Raw genomic sequence first — 16,866 nt, forward strand, 5'->3', positions numbered from 1 at the left:
GGTTTTCTTATTCAGTTTTAATTTCTGAGTTAAATTTTTTTAGCTTTAGAAAATATTGTATGATTAGTTTTTTCTGCCTGCAGTTTGGGTCCCCTAACCAAGAGACTCTGATGTTTAGAAAGTTAGGAACCCTTTTGTCAATCCATACCCTTGCCAAAACTGCAAACGTGAAAGGAATTATAGTCTACGTCTCCTGGGAGGCCTCCCTTCCTTGGTAGAACAGGTCATGTTTAGTAGCTGCTTATCATCAATACCATCAATAAGCCAGCTATTGAGATAGCCCTTTAAAAAAATCCTAAAGTTAATTTTGTTTTTATGTATGAATTGTTGCTCTGAAGTTTGTAATTTAAGTCTGGTGCACATTTCTGTTTTTGTCTATAACTTTTCAGTTTCTTTGACTCAAGGTATCAAGTGTCAACAAGGTGATTTTTGTCATTTTGTCTTTTTCCCTTGAAAAACAGGCCAAATCCCAGTTGAGAAAGGAGTAAACTGTTGCTGACTTTTTTAGAAGCATCATCTCTGCCTCTTTACTCTCCCAGTTTTTTGTTTTGTTTTGTTTTTTTGTAAATCAGGAAACAAACTGAAGAGTTCTGAAGAGTTTCATTACCAAAAAGAGTTGGGAAATATGAACTGGCTGTGTGTTGTTTTTGTTTGCAGAGATACAAGGCCTTTAACACTCCTCCTGTGTCTTCCCATAGGTCACTGGAGGAGTCTCAGGCAGAAAGGAGGTATGCCTCTCAAGGGCAGGGAGACTTAGAGAATGTGCTCTCCCGACTGGATTTTACCCACACTAGTGAAGAACTTCTGCAGGCAGAAGTGACTCGTCTGGAAGGCAGGTAGGTAATTACATACATTTCAGAAACATTCAAATTGTTAGAAACTATTTTCAATCATGTATTGATAAAGTAAGCTAATATAACAAGTGAAAATATGTTTTTTTCTCTATTATTCACAAATGGCCTAACTTCTTATTTCATTGAGGTTAAAGGAGAACTGTAAATCTCAGTTAAAGGAGAACTTCCTAATATTCTTACCACCAAACCTACCAGTCAGCCTGCAATCTGTCTGTGTCCTTAATCTGTTAGAGTGAATGAATCAGTGGATGACGTCTGTGCTCCTAAGACTCCACTTACGTACTGATTCTGCAGCTTCTCCTTTTCTCTTTTACATCATCAAGTTTTTAATCTCTGCTAAATCATTTCCACTAGTATAAAATATGTTTTAATATTCCTCATCTTGGGAAAAAAATGAAAATCCTCCTTTAATTCTATATCCCTGTCAAGTTACTTCTGTATTTCTCTGCTGTCCTTAAAAATCAAGTTCTTCAAGAGGTGTCTTTATTGACTGTACATCTTCACATTTCTCCTGTGCAGAAGGCCTTCAGTTAGGCAGCCTTTCCCCTCTACCAGCCACGTCACTGGAGCTGCTCTTGGGGAGATCTCCCTGGACACGTGGTGCTCCTTCCTTCTGTGCTGAAATGCTGTTGATATTTCCTAGTGTGTTGATTGAATCCTGACTTACGCTATACCATGCCCAGCTCACTTGTATCACCATACTGTGAACTTTTTTTATCATCCTGCTAAACTTTCTGATTGGGAAGAGTTTGATATTTTGTTTTAAACGTAAATCATGGTCATTTGTACAGTAGTATTTTCTGTGTGTAGAAGATAAAAATACAATAAATAAACTGTTAGCCTTTAGGCAAACAGATAACCAAAAAATTGCCATTTTACCCTTTTAAGTACAGTAATAAATTTTTTGTCCTATCTTTAAGTAATATATCTTTTATTTCTGTTTTTGCAAACCACTAAATATTTTCTTTACATATTAAATATACATGCATACACACACAGTTTTTGCTTTATTTCTTTCTCACCTTGGAATACTTAAGATATTCTTAGTTGTCATTACTGAGGTATATTTGCATACTTTAGATTGAATAAAATAAAAGCTTAGGATTCTTATTGACATTAGAACTAATACTTACATTTTTTATCCTGATTTTCCATTGATTGACTTTTTAGTGATCTTTTACATGTTTTGCTGTGCTCTTAGCAGGCTCTGAAGACTTGCCTCTTGTTTCTGACACACTGCCTCTTGCATTGTGACCTGGGACACTTTAGTCTCTTTAGGCCTCGATTTTCCCGTCTGTAGATAGGACAAGATTATCTGATTTTCTTCTCTCTCTACCTCAGTGTTTGACACACTGTAGTCACATCCTAAGTACCAAATAAATAAGTGTTCTAGGATTTTTAGAAATAAGTAAAGTTGGAATAAATGGATATAAATACCAGTGTTCAGTAATAAAACAAAGACTTCCAAAATTATTTTTCTGTTTCAAAAGGCAAGTAGAAAAATGAACCCTTTTAGACAGCTTATTTGTGTTGTTCAGTTTGAACAGAATATTCCCTCAAACAGGAACTGGAGGAATTTAAGTGACTGTTTTTGTGTTGTTGTATTGTAGAGATGTTATTTTTGAACGGTAGCTTATCTGGTAAGTTGGCTGTGTGGGTGAAACAACCTAGATAGTTATTAAGCCTGTATTGGACAGTCTGGAACCAAATGATGCAGGGCATAAGGGTATGGTGGGCAAGGTTAGAGGGAGGTAAGAAGTAAAAGACATTATTTTAATCATAGAATTTGTAGTTCGAGAAACATAATATGCACATTAAAGGACCTAAGAGCAATTTAAAGTGAAAATTCTAGAAAATGTCTACATTCAAGCTCTAACGATTGAAAATAGACTGTTTTCAAGGTGATTAAGGAATGAAGGTCAGTGTGGCTCTATCCAGGTAAATGTTGATCTGATTCTTGAAAGGGTGTTTACTATCCATTGCCTGGTAGGAGGGGAAGGTGCTGTGTGGTCAAGGGGATGGTGTGTGAAGAGACAGGAAGTCAGGCTTAGCAAATGGCACATGGCAGACAGGAAAGCCTAGCAATTTAGTGGCAAAAAGACTTTATTAGTAGATATGAGCTGTGAGATAAGAGAGGTATGGTGCCCCTGAGGTTCTTGTATCTGATGAGTGATTGATTCTTAAGTAAGGGTGACAAGTGGGAAACTCTTTGAAGAAGATTATTTTGGCAGCTGTGTGTAGGATGGGATTGTAATTAAGTTGGTGAAGACTGAGATTATGATGCAGCTCCTGTACAACTAGAGAGAAAAAAACTACCTAAGTTGCTATAATCTTTAGAATTTTGTAACCAGTAATATTCTAAGCAGAGAGAAAGAATATATAGGTAAACACAGAACTCAAAAGTATCTCCAGAAGTGTGAATTGAATTTAGCTGCCTCCAGTGATAAGGAAGTCGGAAATGAGTTTTATTTTGGGGTGGGAGGTGATGTTTAAGGGTATTTCTTGGACATCAAGAAGGTAGGTTAGGTAACTCAATTTGTGGGTTTCAGGGTTTTGTTTTATTTTAAATATGTGACCTTAATTTTGTCATACAGCTTGGAATCTGTGAGTACAACTTGTAAACAGCTGAGCCAAGAGCTAATGGAAAAATATGAAGAATTGAAGAAGATGGAAGTGCATAACAATGAGTACAGGGCCGAGATTAAGAAGGTAAAGGTCCGCATGCCTGGGATCACAAAGCCCTTTGTTTTTATGGACTGAGCTGTGGGTTGGGAGGTTACAGGAATTATTTTTAATGAGAGAAAAGTGTAATCCAGAGGCCATTTGATGCTCACGAGTAGAGTACATGGAAGGTGCTTAGGAGAGTGTCTTTCTGTGTCACCCCCAGGGATGCCGTGTAAGTATTTTCAAGATAGTTGAAGCCTGCCCCTTTGAACTCTACAACGTTATTTTATATAATTCCTTTATTTATTTATTTATTTTTGGCTGTGTTGGGTCTTCATTTCTGTGCGAGGGCTTCCTCCAGCTGCGGCGAGCGGGGGCCGCCCCCCATCGCGGTGCGCGGGCCCTCCACTATCGCGGCCCCTCCTGCCACGGAGCACAGGCTCCAGACGCACAGGCTCAGCAGCTGTGGCCCACAGGCCCAGCTGCTCCGCGGCACGCGGGATCCTCCCAGAGCAGGGCTCGAACCTGTGTCCCCCACACTGGCAGGCAGACTCCCAACCACTGCGCCACCAGGGAAGCCCTACAACGTTATTTTAAATGTGCCTTGATGAAAAGTTTTCTAGAAGCTACGCACCTTCTTGCTTGCACAAGCATATGAACATATTATATGAGCTGGCATTTAATATTTTCTTAGTGACCAAAGGTGGTGATGGATGTGTATTCTCTTCTGTGCTGTTGGTAGTTATATCCTCATTGACATTTGAAGTGTGCAGAGTTTGTCTCTATGTTAGTGGGCCCTGGCTGTCCTGTTTGTTGACTCATATTTTTTTATTACTTCTTTGAGATTACGTCTAGCCCCTTTCTTCCTCTTGCCTTTCTGTTGTCTTCTGTGGACCAGGAAACTATATAAGCAAAATTTTTAGATTTGCAACTAGAAAAAGAATGAAGGTCACAGGTGCTGTCCTCTAAACAATGTGGCTTCGACTTTGATACTGGTTCTCAGCATTTGAGTAAGGCATCTCTCCCTGTTTTGAGATCTAATAGGTAATTGTGGGTATAACCACCTGACCTTCAGTACAGATACGCAGCTTGGTAAATTGCTAATTTTCTGCAGATTTAATCAGGGAAAAATTCATGTCTTGAGGTAAGGTAAAAATTACTTTATTATTATATTTTTCTATCTAACATGTCTTCTCTTAATTTTTAATGCCTTCTATTTCTTTGTAGTTGAAAGAACAGATTTTGCAGGCTGAACAGAGTTACAGTTCTGTACTAGACGGAATGAAGATGGAGATCTCCCAGCTAACTCGAGAGTTACATCAGCGAGATATCACTATTGCTTCCACCAAAAGTTCTTCCTCTGACATGGAGAAGCAACTCAAAGCAGAGATACAAAAAGCAGAAGAAAAAGCAGTAGAGCACAAGGTGAAACGAACAAAAATTCTCTTTATTTGAAGTTTGTTTTTGTTTTTTGATTTTTAAATTTATTTATTTATTTATTTTTGGCTGCGTTGGGTCTTTGTTGCTGCGTGCAGGCTTTCTTTTTTTTTTTTTTTTTTTTTTGTGGTGAGCAGGGACTACTCTTCGTTGCGGTGCACAGGCTTCTCATTGCAGTGGCTTCTCTTGTTGCAGAGCACAGGCTCTAGGCGTGTGGGCTTCAGTAGTTGTGGCATGTGGGCTCGGTAGTTGTGGCTTGTGGGCTCTAGAGCTCAGGCTCAGTAGCTGTGGCGCACGGGCTTAGTTGCTCTGCAGCATGTGGGATCCTCTCGGACCAGGGCTCGAACCCATGTCCCCTGCATTGGCAGGCGGATTCCCAACCGCTGTGCCACCAGGGAAGCCCGTGAAGTTTGTTTTTGAAGATTCAACTTATTAAAGGTATAATTTCCGTAGTAGTTAATTCGGTAAATTTTTATTAGCCCTCTTCTTCAGGCTAAGGGTAGGCTGGTTAACAAGCAGTCTAGTGGAGACTGGTGGGAGGTGAGAGTAGATGAGGCAAGTGAAGAGACCCTCTCTGTGGTGTGTAGGGTGTGTAGTGAGGCTGTGCCACGTTCGCTGTGACAGACCAGAGTTCAGACGGGGCGAGTGGCCAGGGATGAGACTGGAGAGCAGTGACCTGCTCCTGAAGGGCCTGCCCACCCTGTGCAGGAGTAAAAGGTCTCTGTGGTTGTCGTGTGGAGAATAAGTGAGGAGGCAAAGAGACCACTCGGATGCTGTCACAGCAGCGAGATGGTGGCCCGAGCACTGCGCCAGGGAGGCAGAGGGAAATGGATGCATCCTGGAGAAAATCGACTGGGCTTTGTATTTGATTGGACCGGGAGAATGAGTTAGACAGCGTTAGGAAAAGATGTCACTCAGGATTCTGGCTTGGGCAACTGAATAGAAAGTGATGCTCTTTAGTGAAATACAGAAAAGATAGGGAGCAGGTTTGAGGAGGATAATGATTTTGTATAAAGTGTACACAAAATAGGCAAGCTGGCACATGGGACACTGGTTTGAGATAAAGGCTGGACTTCCATATGGAAATATCTAGTAGTCAATTCCACAGAAGGCCTGGAGTTCAAGATTAAAATCAAGGTAAGACATTTAGCTGTGGAAATCTTTGCATGAAGTTGGCACTGGAAACCCTGAGAGACTTTGATATTATAACGAGAAGGCATAGAGTGTGAAGAGGAGAGACTTGCACCAAACTTGGGAATCTACTCATTTAGGGTAAAAAGGTGTTGGAATGGAGCTAAAAAGAAAAGTAGCAATAAGGAAGGAAACCAGGTAGTTTTCACAAAGGAAGCAGGAAGGCAGGGAAGGAAGGAATCTTTTCAAGTAGGAATGGCTAAGCAGAAAAGCTAAGGAGAATGAGGACTGAAAATAAGTTTTACTACCTTGTGAAAGGAGTGCAGTCCACATGATGCTGGAGGTGGAGGCCAGTAAGAGGAGTGCTGGCGGTTACCAGTGCCTGATTCATCTTCTTAGAATAGTATTCTAATTGCATGCATATGAAGTCATGTTTAAACACCTTTTCAACAACCTTTCAGAAAGTATTTGTATATATGGATGAAGAATGTGACCTCGCCTAATGAAAATTACATGTGGAAAAATTTTATAAGATGCGTTTGATTTATTTGTTACATTTATTTGTTTTTTGCTTTTCCCTTCTCAGGAGATTTTGGCTCAGTTGGAGTCACTCAAGTTAGAAAATCATCGTCTTTCTGAAATGGTGATGAAATTGGAATTGGGTTTACATGAGGTACATAAATAGAAACTTAAGTTTTTCTACTATCCAAGCCTTTAAAGAAATCACTTTGTAAATACTGATATTGTAAAGAGAAAGTTAAGATCAAACTATGAAACGATCCTTCTGCAAAAACTTTCTCAAATGAAAAGAAGTCAAGACAGTGATGGGAGTGAGCACAATATGACTCTCCACTCCAGCAATTGGAAGATTTAAAAAAATATCATGTATGTGATAAAATACACAATGTGTTCTTAATAGGGCGAATGTATGTAAAGGGTTTAGCATAGTGTCTGGCATTTAGTAAGTACAAAATAAATGTTTGATGCTGTTATTATTATTACTGAAATTATTGTGTTCACAATATCTTTTCATTATGAAGTATAGGATCTTTTAAATAGTTTGGTTTTAATTATATTTTTACAAGATATAGTTCATTTCATCAAATATTCTAGAATCTTTTATGTTCAAAGTATTTTAGTAGACAATGTAATGGACACAAAGATGAATTAAGATAAGATTCTTACCTTTACAAGATTGAGGGTAATCTAGTAGGGAGGATAAGAAATGTAAACAAACTGCTGTGAAACCAGAGAACATGATCAGCTAACAGTGAGTTATAAACTGTGTGGATGCTCTTTGAACTATTTTGTTATAAAATCTTTATAATTTTCAAAATGACCCATCTGGTCTGACCCATCTTTTCTTGATGTAGGTCAGATGCCCAGAGATTGTAGAATTTCTTTTTTTCTGTATTTCCAGAGAGTGTGTGCCGCCAAAGATTCATGGTCACACAAGGCCCCTATTTGCTCCTAAGTAGTTTTAGTTCCACACTCATGGATTATGGAGGCTGGGGTGGGAGAACATGCAAAAAACTACATGAATACGTTACTTCAGCTAAAAGAAAATACGGGGGACCATTTTTATAATCATTTGAGAGGGTGAGACTCTCTTAGCATCATAAAACCATAAAGAATTTTGCAACATAAGGAATTTTACAACATAAAAATATAAAATTTCTGGATGACAAAAGACCCCATTAAAAAAGACTAATAGACTAGAGGAAAACAATCTATTAACAGATAAAAGGTTAATATAAAATATTAATATATAAGGGTTTCCTGTAAAGATAATAAAAAGCTTGGAATCCAGTAGAAAAATGGGTAAAGGACATAAATAGATAATTCATAGAAGTAATGCAAAAATCCAGTAATGAAGAAAAGCAGTTACACCCCTTTAATAATCAAAACAAAAGAAATAAATATTCTTTTGTTTATTGGCTTGACAGTGACTTTTTAAATCCAGTATAGCCAGCGTTGGCAGGGATATAGAGGAACAGGCCCCAGTGCTCTGTTAATGAGAAAGTGAACTGACACAGCTATTCTAGAGGGCAATTTAGCAATATCCATTAAACTGTATGTAAATACATGTAGCCTATAAAGTCCTGAGTCATGTGCTTTTCTGATTTTGATCATCATTGTTTTCCAGAAAGGTCATATCAGTTTGCATTCCCAAAGAACCCATCCTATAGGAGCAAAGGCATAAAAATGGTCATTTCAGTGTTGTTTGCAATATCCAAAATTTTGAAAAAAACTAAATGTTAATCTATAGAGGGATGGTTAATCATGACTTTCTATACTAGGAAATATTATGCCATCATTTAAGGTGGCAGATGAATGTGCACATCTAATCTTGCTCCCTCCCCAAATACCTCTAAAACTATAATGAAAGGATTTTTTTTTTTTTTTAAAGCACAAACCTACAAGGATGGAAAAAGTGGGAGAGGAGACAACAGCTAAACATTTTGTAAGAGGGAAGATGGAAGGAAGGAAGGAAGGGGGGAAGGAGGGAGGGAAGGAGGGCGGGAGGGAGGAAAATGACTTTATATGCCCTGATTAAACCCAATACTAAGCTAGTGGTGGAGAAAACCAAGAACCAATCTGATTTGCACCACAGAATCTTCAGAAGGCTCAGGATTTGGCAATAGCTGATTGACAGAATCTTATCTTATGCAGTGATTACCTATTCATATTTAAGAGTTGGGAACTCTCAGGGATGCGTAAGCCAGACTATGACCAGAGACTCTGTTCAGCTTAATTTCTCCTGAAACCTCTGTCTAACAGTGGTGATAATGTCCTTTCTTTACACAGCAAGGTGTATGCTTGCTATGCACTTTTTATATTACCTTCCACATTCATTTATCTGTAATTGTTTATTTATTTATTTATTTTTTTGATGTGGACCATTTTTAAAGTCTCTATTGAATTTGTTACAATATTGCTTCTGTTTTATATTTTGGTCCCTTGGCCGCAAGGCATGTGGGATCTTAGCTCCCCGACCAGGGATCGAACCCGCACCCCTTGCATTGGAAGGTGAAGTCTTAACCACTGGACTGCCAGGGAAGTCCCTATCTGTAATTGTTGATAATAAAATAATAAATTTGAGAAAAATTTAAAAGATTCCTGCCTGGCAAAAGCAAACATTATCTTCTTTTAAAAAGTATATTTAATGACATCAGACATCAAACTCTGGCTGGTGAGAATCCTGTTAGCAGTTTATTCTTCCTCCGGTTTTGAAGTTACACAGAGTGTAAACGTGGTGTACGTATTAAGAACAATTATTGGAAAGTGCCATTTTGCATTTTACCATGTAGGAAGGTGATATTACTTTCACAAATGAATATTTTAGCTAAATAACTTTTAATAAAAGTATCTAATTATCTTAATAGTAAAAGCAATAGCTCTGATAAATTATTTACCACAGTAAAAAAAATTGACAGTAGTTTATAGTTTAACTCCTATGTCCTGCAAATTTTTTTTTGAGATTTTAGCATTTTGTAACTTACTGTCACTGCTAGAACAGATAGTTAAACGGTTGTATTTTAAGATTTATTTTTTTGTTAGGTAAATTCTGTTTGTCAAACCACTGTTTACCAGCTTATTTTCGGAAAGTTCTTTATAGAAAAGACCAAACTAAACATCAAATTAAATTCCAAAGAAGATAACCGTAATTTTTCAGAATGCTAATGAAAATATTTTGTCATTAGAAGAAAATGGTCCAGACCTCTGTTTTTTTAGGTACCATATTACCAGGAAACACCTAGAATTGAAGAACAATAAATAATCACAGAATTCAGACCAGATCAGAGTAGTCATACCTACCTTATCCTTGAATACTGCCTTATCATGTCCAAATTTATTTCACATACCAGAATAGGTGCCAACATTATGTAAAAGTCTTTAAGACCAGAGAGTTGTTTATTTAAAAGTTGTCCCTGCCAGCCAGAATTCCTTTTCAGAACCTTATGTCCAAATATCTTTCTTTGAAATAGGTCTTTTGATTTTCTTCCACAGGTATTCTGGGGCTATTCAACCTTCTCTTTCCTGTTTTTTTTTTTTTTAATCAGTAGCTTTTTTTTTAAGTTAAAGCGTAGTTGTATAATTGTATAGTATAGTTACAATATTATATTAAAGTGTACAACATGATTCAGTATTTTTATAGATTATAGCCCATTTAAAGTTATTGTAAAATAATGGCTTTATTCCCTGTGCTGTACAATATATCCTTGTGGCTTATTTATTTATAAATATACATGCATTTGTACCTCTTAAACCCCTACCCCTATCTGGTCCCTCCCCCCTCCCCTCTCCCCTCTCCCCATTGGTAACCTACTAGTTTGTTCTGTGTCTGTGAGTCTGTTTCTGTTTGGAATATTCATTTGTTTGTTTTATTTTTTAGATTCCACATCTAAGTGGTAACATACAGTATCTGGATTTCTCTGTCTGACTTATTTCACTAAGCTCAACGTTCTCTTTCTTGAGGAAGAATCCATGGCTGCTCTTTTCTTTCTTTTTCCCTGTCTTTGATTCTCATCTGTAGCTTTCTTCCATCCTAGTTCCAGGCTTCCTCCAGTTCCTTGGATATTCCTTGTCACATCAGGGAAGCCCATTGTGCTCCTCGTTTTCTACCCCTATTTACTGTAAGAAACAGAACGTTGTTTCTCTTTTAGGCGACCAAAACCAAATCTTCACTTTTTCCTGAGTAAAGCCATAGATTAACTAGTCACAGCTGAAAGTAATTTTCCAACAGCAGTATCACAGATTACAAGTTATTCTTGTACAAATTAAGTGACTCTAGTATTCTTTTTTATTAGGCAAAAGAGGTTTCACTAGCAGACCTCCAGGAGAATTATATTGAGGCATTAAATAAATTAGTGTCTGAAAATCAACAACTACAGAAAGATTTGATGGATACCAAAGCTCAGCTGGAGATTTCTACTCAGATTTGCAAAAAAAACCATGACAGGATCACACACAGCAGAGTACCTGAGTTCAAGAACACGGAGTTCAAGTAAAATTTCTTCATAGTTTATTTAAAATATGTATCTTTATAATATAATTCTCATTTCTTTGAGAATAATTTCCAATTTACAGAAATTAAACCTTCGTCAAAGGACTCTGTTTAATCCCAAAGTACACCGTGCACAAGTAAAACTGTTAGGTTAAGAGGTGCGGGCGTTCTAAGCACTTTCATCGAGGCTTCTGGATGTAGGTGTAAATGGCAGCCTGTTCCACTGAGCCTCCTCATGCCGCCTCCCACCTCTCCAGCCCCACTTGCCCCATAAGAAGTAGAAGTTGGCTTTTTATAAAAAGCTTCTTTCGTATTTTTGGTCAACTAATGATAGACTGTTACCTAAGAAGTCAGCATTCAGTGAAAAACCACCTGGCTTCAGCTCGTTCGGTACGGCTTACACATTTTCCTACCAGGAGCCTTTGCTGACACCCTCACCCCGACTCCCACCTCTTCCCCACATGAAGATAAGGACCTTCTCTCTGCACAGTGCTTCCCTCTATCCTAAGCACCAACCACACGGGGTCACCCTGGCAGCTTGCTTATCTTCCTTGCTGTATTGTTAGTGTGTGGGGGGCAGGGGCCTGGCGGTGGGGATCGCGGATTGGGGCCGGAGTGACGGAAAGAACATCTGGTCGGAGCGGGCTGCTCATTTGGTAAATTACAGCCTTCTCCTTAGCCTGGTCCTGTGATTGTAAGTGAACTTCCAACAACAAGGATGTTTTAAAAGAGGAAAGTTGCTACAACGTTTATCTGTTTTATTTTCTAATCCGCTATCCAGGCCAACCAGTGGCCAGCGCAAGCATGACGGGATGAAGGCTGAGCACTACAAAGCAGGTCTTCATTCTACGCAAGGACAAACGTCGGATAGCATAGAGCCTGTGTCCAGGGGCCTCAGCCCCCCGAGTCATCAGATCAGCCCTTGCTGCTCCACCAGCTCTCTGCCTTCTAACTTTCTGTGCAAAACTCACTCTCTGCCTTCAGTGCTAGATACAGATGAAACCAATTTTTCTGACACTGTCTCTGAAAGTATAAATGACCAGGAAGACTTTCTATCTTCGGTATGGAGACTTGCTGAGCTTACTAGTTTATTAAGTTTATTTAGTTTGATTTTATTTTTTATTTTAAGGCAGAGCAGTATTCCCCCCCCCCCCCCCCTTACTGGTCTCTCTCTTAAGCAGCCTTTGTTATCCTCAGTTATTTCTGTCTTAAGGTTTTGCTTGTGAAGACACTGTCGGCCACGACTACTTTTCAAAATGCATCTTATGAAATATAATATAAGTTATAGGTATTCATTTCTTTTTAGCCTGAATGGGAAATTCCATGCCTGCCTTTTTCAGAGAGGGTCAATTTTGTATTGGGATGATTGGTTCAAGGAATATCTCTGCCTGCCAAGATAGTCCTGGGGCATAGACAGTGGGGAAGGAGGAAAGGAACGGTTGGAAAGGGAAAGAGGTGGGTAGAGTCGCACCTGACGTGTCTAGGACATGGACTGGGTGCCACACAGTGGTGGCCCTGGTGACAGAGGCTGCCTTTCCACATGGACTGGCCCCTTGTTCCTTCCTGCAGCTGCTCTGAGGACTCCACTCCACCATCTTTTTTTTACCTTCTGTGCGGAAGCACTCGCCTCTGGCCATTCATTCCCATCAACCTCCCGTGGTCCTGTACCTGTGAAAATTCAATATTTTTGACTTTTTAATGTGCCATCAAGTCCATGGGAAGGTTTTCTTTTAGTTGTCAGAATACATGTAATATATGTAATTCTGAAATCCAAAAAAGTCCTGACAACTAACTTTCTTCCTAAGTTTGTCAGCAAAACTTATTTGGCACTGAAACCTGACCTGGCCTGAACTGAACTGATGTGATAGTATGTATAGACTTTATTGATCCCACTTAGCATTTTACTTCAGAAATATCAATGTGTTTGATTACGGGAGTTACCTCAGACCCCTCATGAGTCTGTATTTGCGAATTCGTCTACTCACTAAACTGTTTGTAACCCCTGAGCAGTACTCATAAGCACTTCCACAGTCATTCGTGAACATGTGCAGAGGTGCACAAAATTTGAGTCACTGGACTTGGATGTTTCCAGCTGAGGTCAGTCAAGGTGGCACTTTGCCCTCTTGTTTCAGCTCTTGTGCTGAGTTGAGATACCCAGAGGATGGAGCCCCTGGGGGGCAGCACAGTGCAGTGCAAGAAGCTCGGATGCTGGCGTTGAACAGGGTTTGAACCCCAACTCTGGCACCCTTTAGTGGGGTGGCCTCGAGCAGGTCACTAAACACTCTCAACCATGTTTTCTCTTTTGTAAAATAAAGAAAATAGAATCTGCTGGATGAGTTGTTTTTAGGAGTTAGGATTATAGTCTATGTGAAGTGTGTGTATGTGTGTGTGTGTGTGTGTTTCCCATAAGAGCAGTGTTTCAATATTCACTAATTCAGTGTTTGAGATGACTTTCATAGAATATAACTACTGCAAATGAGGATTGACTGAATTTGGTACATGTGACCTTTCTAAAATCTAAATTCTGAAACCAGTGGTTTCAGGTAAGTCACTGTGGACTCAAATTTTGGAAGAAGGAAAATATTGATTTTAACTGACATCTAATTTATTATAGGTAGATTTTCTATGCTTTAAAACGAAAGTAATATTCAGATTTTAAAAGTGTGTTTGAAGTAATAGGCATTAAGTATTTCTCTTCTGGGGTATAGAAGGATATACAAATGCTTTCAGAGGAAAGCATTTTTTTAAAAATCACCTTTTAATATTGCTAGTTAGAAAATATCATGAATAATGTGTCTTAGAAATATACTATTCAACTTATATATGTCAAAATGTGTTTCTCTTCTAGTGTCCCTTGCCTCTGTCTCCTCTTGGTTCAATAGCCACAAGATTTTTGAAAGAGGAGGAACTGAGGTCTCATCACATTCTAGAGCGCCTGGATGCCCACATTGAAGAACTTAAAAGAGAGAGTGAAAAGACAGTGAAACAATTCACAGCCCTAAAGTAGCCTCTTAAAAACTCACAAACTTGGAAATAAAAATAAACACCGAAGAGTTACTGTCATCCTGAAGTAGCGGCTCTTTGAAAGGCTGAACATATAGAAACCATAAAAATGAGATGTACTAATAAAGCTGCCATGAGGAGTCTGAGAAACTGATGTTAGCTCTAAGGTGTTTTCACTGCACTGGTTTGTTTGAAGGACTTTTTCCAGCAATAACTTGTAAATAAACCACTTTGCTAGACTTTTTCTCTATCGTAAAGTGATACTTTCTCATGCTGACTTAAATGTGAATAGCTGTAGACTAATTAAAGATTTTATGATTCGTGTTGAAAATAAAGTAACTATAGGAACTTCCTCTGAGCGCAGTAGCATTGTATGTAGTGGAAGCATGGATTCCAGACTCAGAGCGATCCAGGTTGGTGTACTGGTTTTGCTTCTCATTAGGCAGCTGGGCTGGTAATGTGTGAGGTTGGGCCGAAGTGTGTAAAGGGGCTGAAGGACTTTGACAGGAAGGCTTCTCTTGCTCAAAACACAGGTGGAGGAGAGAGGTGGGGGTGGAGCCTGGGGCTGGGTTAGTGTGGGTGCCTGGGGACACACGGTGGAAATCTTGCTATCTGCATTTCTGAGGAGAGGTTTAAAGGGGAGATGGAGCTCTCAAGGTGCAGGGCATTTGAAGCCATGGAGAGCTGAGGCGGAGGAGGGCAAGGAGAGAGAAAGGCACAACCTAGAACTTGGTTGCCCTGAAGGACACCGGCACAAGAGCATCATGCAATTAGATCCAGCAGAGGCGCTGGAATGTGCAACTAGAGACCAGCAGGTGAGGTGTAGGGCTCTTGCCGCCCAAGGATGGGGCTCCTGTGATCTGACCCTCTCGGTGGATCTTTCCCATCAGCATGGAAACATCCTGTTATTTCTTCTTTCTTTAAAGCAAAACAAAACCTCGGTTCCATATCCTCCCTATCTACTGCTCCATACATTTGCTCCCCTTCACGCAGACATCTCTGGTGAGAACTGTCTGCAGTCACTGTTGCCATTGTCTTCTTAGCCCTCTCCATCCCCACTTCCCTCCCTGCCATGAAACTGCTCTCCTGCTCTAGAGGTCGCCAGTGACCTCCTTAGTCCTGAGCATCATTTCACACACTTAGCCTCTCCCTCTTCCTCTCCTGGCTTCTCTGATCTGACACTCCTGCCCACTGGCCACTCCATCTCGTTCTACTCCTGTGGCTTTTCTTCTTCTAAAGGCCCCCCTAGGACTTCGATGTGGGTTTTCTCACTCAACATGCTCTTCCCTAGACTGTTCCATTCAACTTCAAGCCTTTAGTACCATCTGTAGGCCAGTGACCCCTGCATTCAGAGCTGATCTTGACCTCTCCCCAGAGCTGCTGCCTTACATATTGAACTGCTTATGGAATATCTTCACTTGAATGTCTGATAAGCATCTTAGGTTGAACATTTACAAGAGAGAACTCTTGATTCTCCCTCTTGCTTAGATTCCGTGTCAGGACAGCATCATGTGTGCCCATTGCTAGGAGTTATACTTAATTCCTTCCTACCCGCACATCTGTATCCAAGCCATCGGGAAGTCCTGTCTATGCTGCCGCCTATCTCAGGTCCAACCATTTCTCTCCTCCACGGCTGCCAACCAGTCACTCACCTAGATTCTGGCAGTAGCCTCCTAATTGGTATGACGACTCCTACTCCTGACCCCACTAATTCATTCTCCACAGTGCCTCCAGAGATATCCTTTAGAAATGTAAATTAAACACCATCGAGCCTTCAAAGGCTCCTTTCTGCTCTCAGTTTAAATCTGAATTGCTTGTCATCGCCTACAAGGCACTCAGTACCCTGTGCCCGCTTCCGTCACCCACGGCATCATCGTCCTTCCCTCGTGCTCCAGCCACGCTGGCCTCCTTTCTGCCTCTCGAGTGCTGCCAGCTGTAACCTGTGAGGGTTGCTGTGCTTGCCATTTACCTGGAGTCCCTTTCTCTCACCGCGCCTGCCATAGGCGCTTTCTCCAAAGCCTCCCTGACTGCTGTCTCCAAAACCCGCTTCTCCCAGCTTCTCTCGCTCCCTGCCCTGAGTTATTTCCTTCATAGTACTCGCCACTCTGCAGTCATTTTGTTACTTGATTTACGTTTTTATTGTCTATTCTGCCTTTAGAATTAAGCTCCTTGAGGGGAAGGACTTGGCAGTCTGGTGGGGCCCTCATCTCTCCACACAAGCCCAGCACTTGGAGGTGCTCAGTTCAAAGAGCAGTGAATAAATGTCCTTCCTCAGACGCAACACATTTTCCCTTTGTGCCTGTGTACATGCCATCCCTTCAGCCAGCCCCTCTTCCCACACGCTCCACCCCCGCCCTCACCACCCCGTGCCCTTAGTACCTCTACTGGCAAGGCTTTCGTACATCCCAGGGGGAGTTCCTCCTCATTTCTCACAGCGCCAAGCACCCTTGCTTCCTCTTCCATTTCTGTCTCTGCCACTGAACTGAAAACTCCTCAAAAGCAGGGGCCATCCTCAGTCAGCAGGCTGCCTAACACATAATAGATACTAAGCAAATACGAGGTGGATGAAAATCACCACCATTCTAGCTTTCATTGTACTGACCTCTAAAACGGGGATAATACTTCATGGGGTTGAGAGGATTTACTGAAAGATATTTTGAGAGCGCTTTGCAGACTCTGAAAATACTGTACCAGTGTGGACTGGTATGAGGAGATTCTGAGTTTCAGACTGTCCCAAGCTTCCACTTAGAATATGTAGGGTACAACCCC

At 40.4% G+C, this 16,866-nt stretch overlaps 1 protein-coding gene across 9 annotated transcripts in view; it reads left to right on the top strand.

Annotated features, from left to right (window-relative positions):
• CEP63 (centrosomal protein 63) overlaps positions 1-14,336 on the top strand; it is an 81,837-nt gene extending 67,501 nt beyond the window's left edge. For 6 of the 9 annotated variants that reach the window (XM_007170371.3, XM_007170370.2, XM_007170369.3 and 3 more), the window contains 7 exons: positions 699-836; positions 3,449-3,563; positions 4,746-4,943; positions 6,673-6,759; positions 10,898-11,094; positions 11,876-12,155; positions 13,943-14,336. In XM_007170371.3, the coding sequence (XP_007170433.2) occupies positions 699-836; positions 3,449-3,563; positions 4,746-4,943; positions 6,673-6,759; positions 10,898-11,094; positions 11,876-12,155; positions 13,943-14,101 (1,174 nt within the window). In that variant the 3' untranslated portion in view covers positions 14,102-14,336. Of the gene's footprint in view, positions 1-698; positions 837-3,448; positions 3,564-4,745; positions 4,944-6,672; positions 6,760-10,897; positions 11,095-11,875; positions 12,156-13,942 lie in introns of those variants that run through there. The other 3 variants (XM_007170374.3, XM_007170375.3, XM_007170376.3) reach the window with 3 other exon arrangements.
• The last annotated feature ends 2,530 nt before the right edge of the window (positions 14,337-16,866 follow it).

This window comes from Balaenoptera acutorostrata, chromosome 4, assembly GCF_949987535.1.
Source record: "Balaenoptera acutorostrata chromosome 4, mBalAcu1.1, whole genome shotgun sequence".
NCBI classification, from domain to species: Eukaryota; Metazoa; Chordata; class Mammalia; order Artiodactyla; family Balaenopteridae; genus Balaenoptera; species Balaenoptera acutorostrata.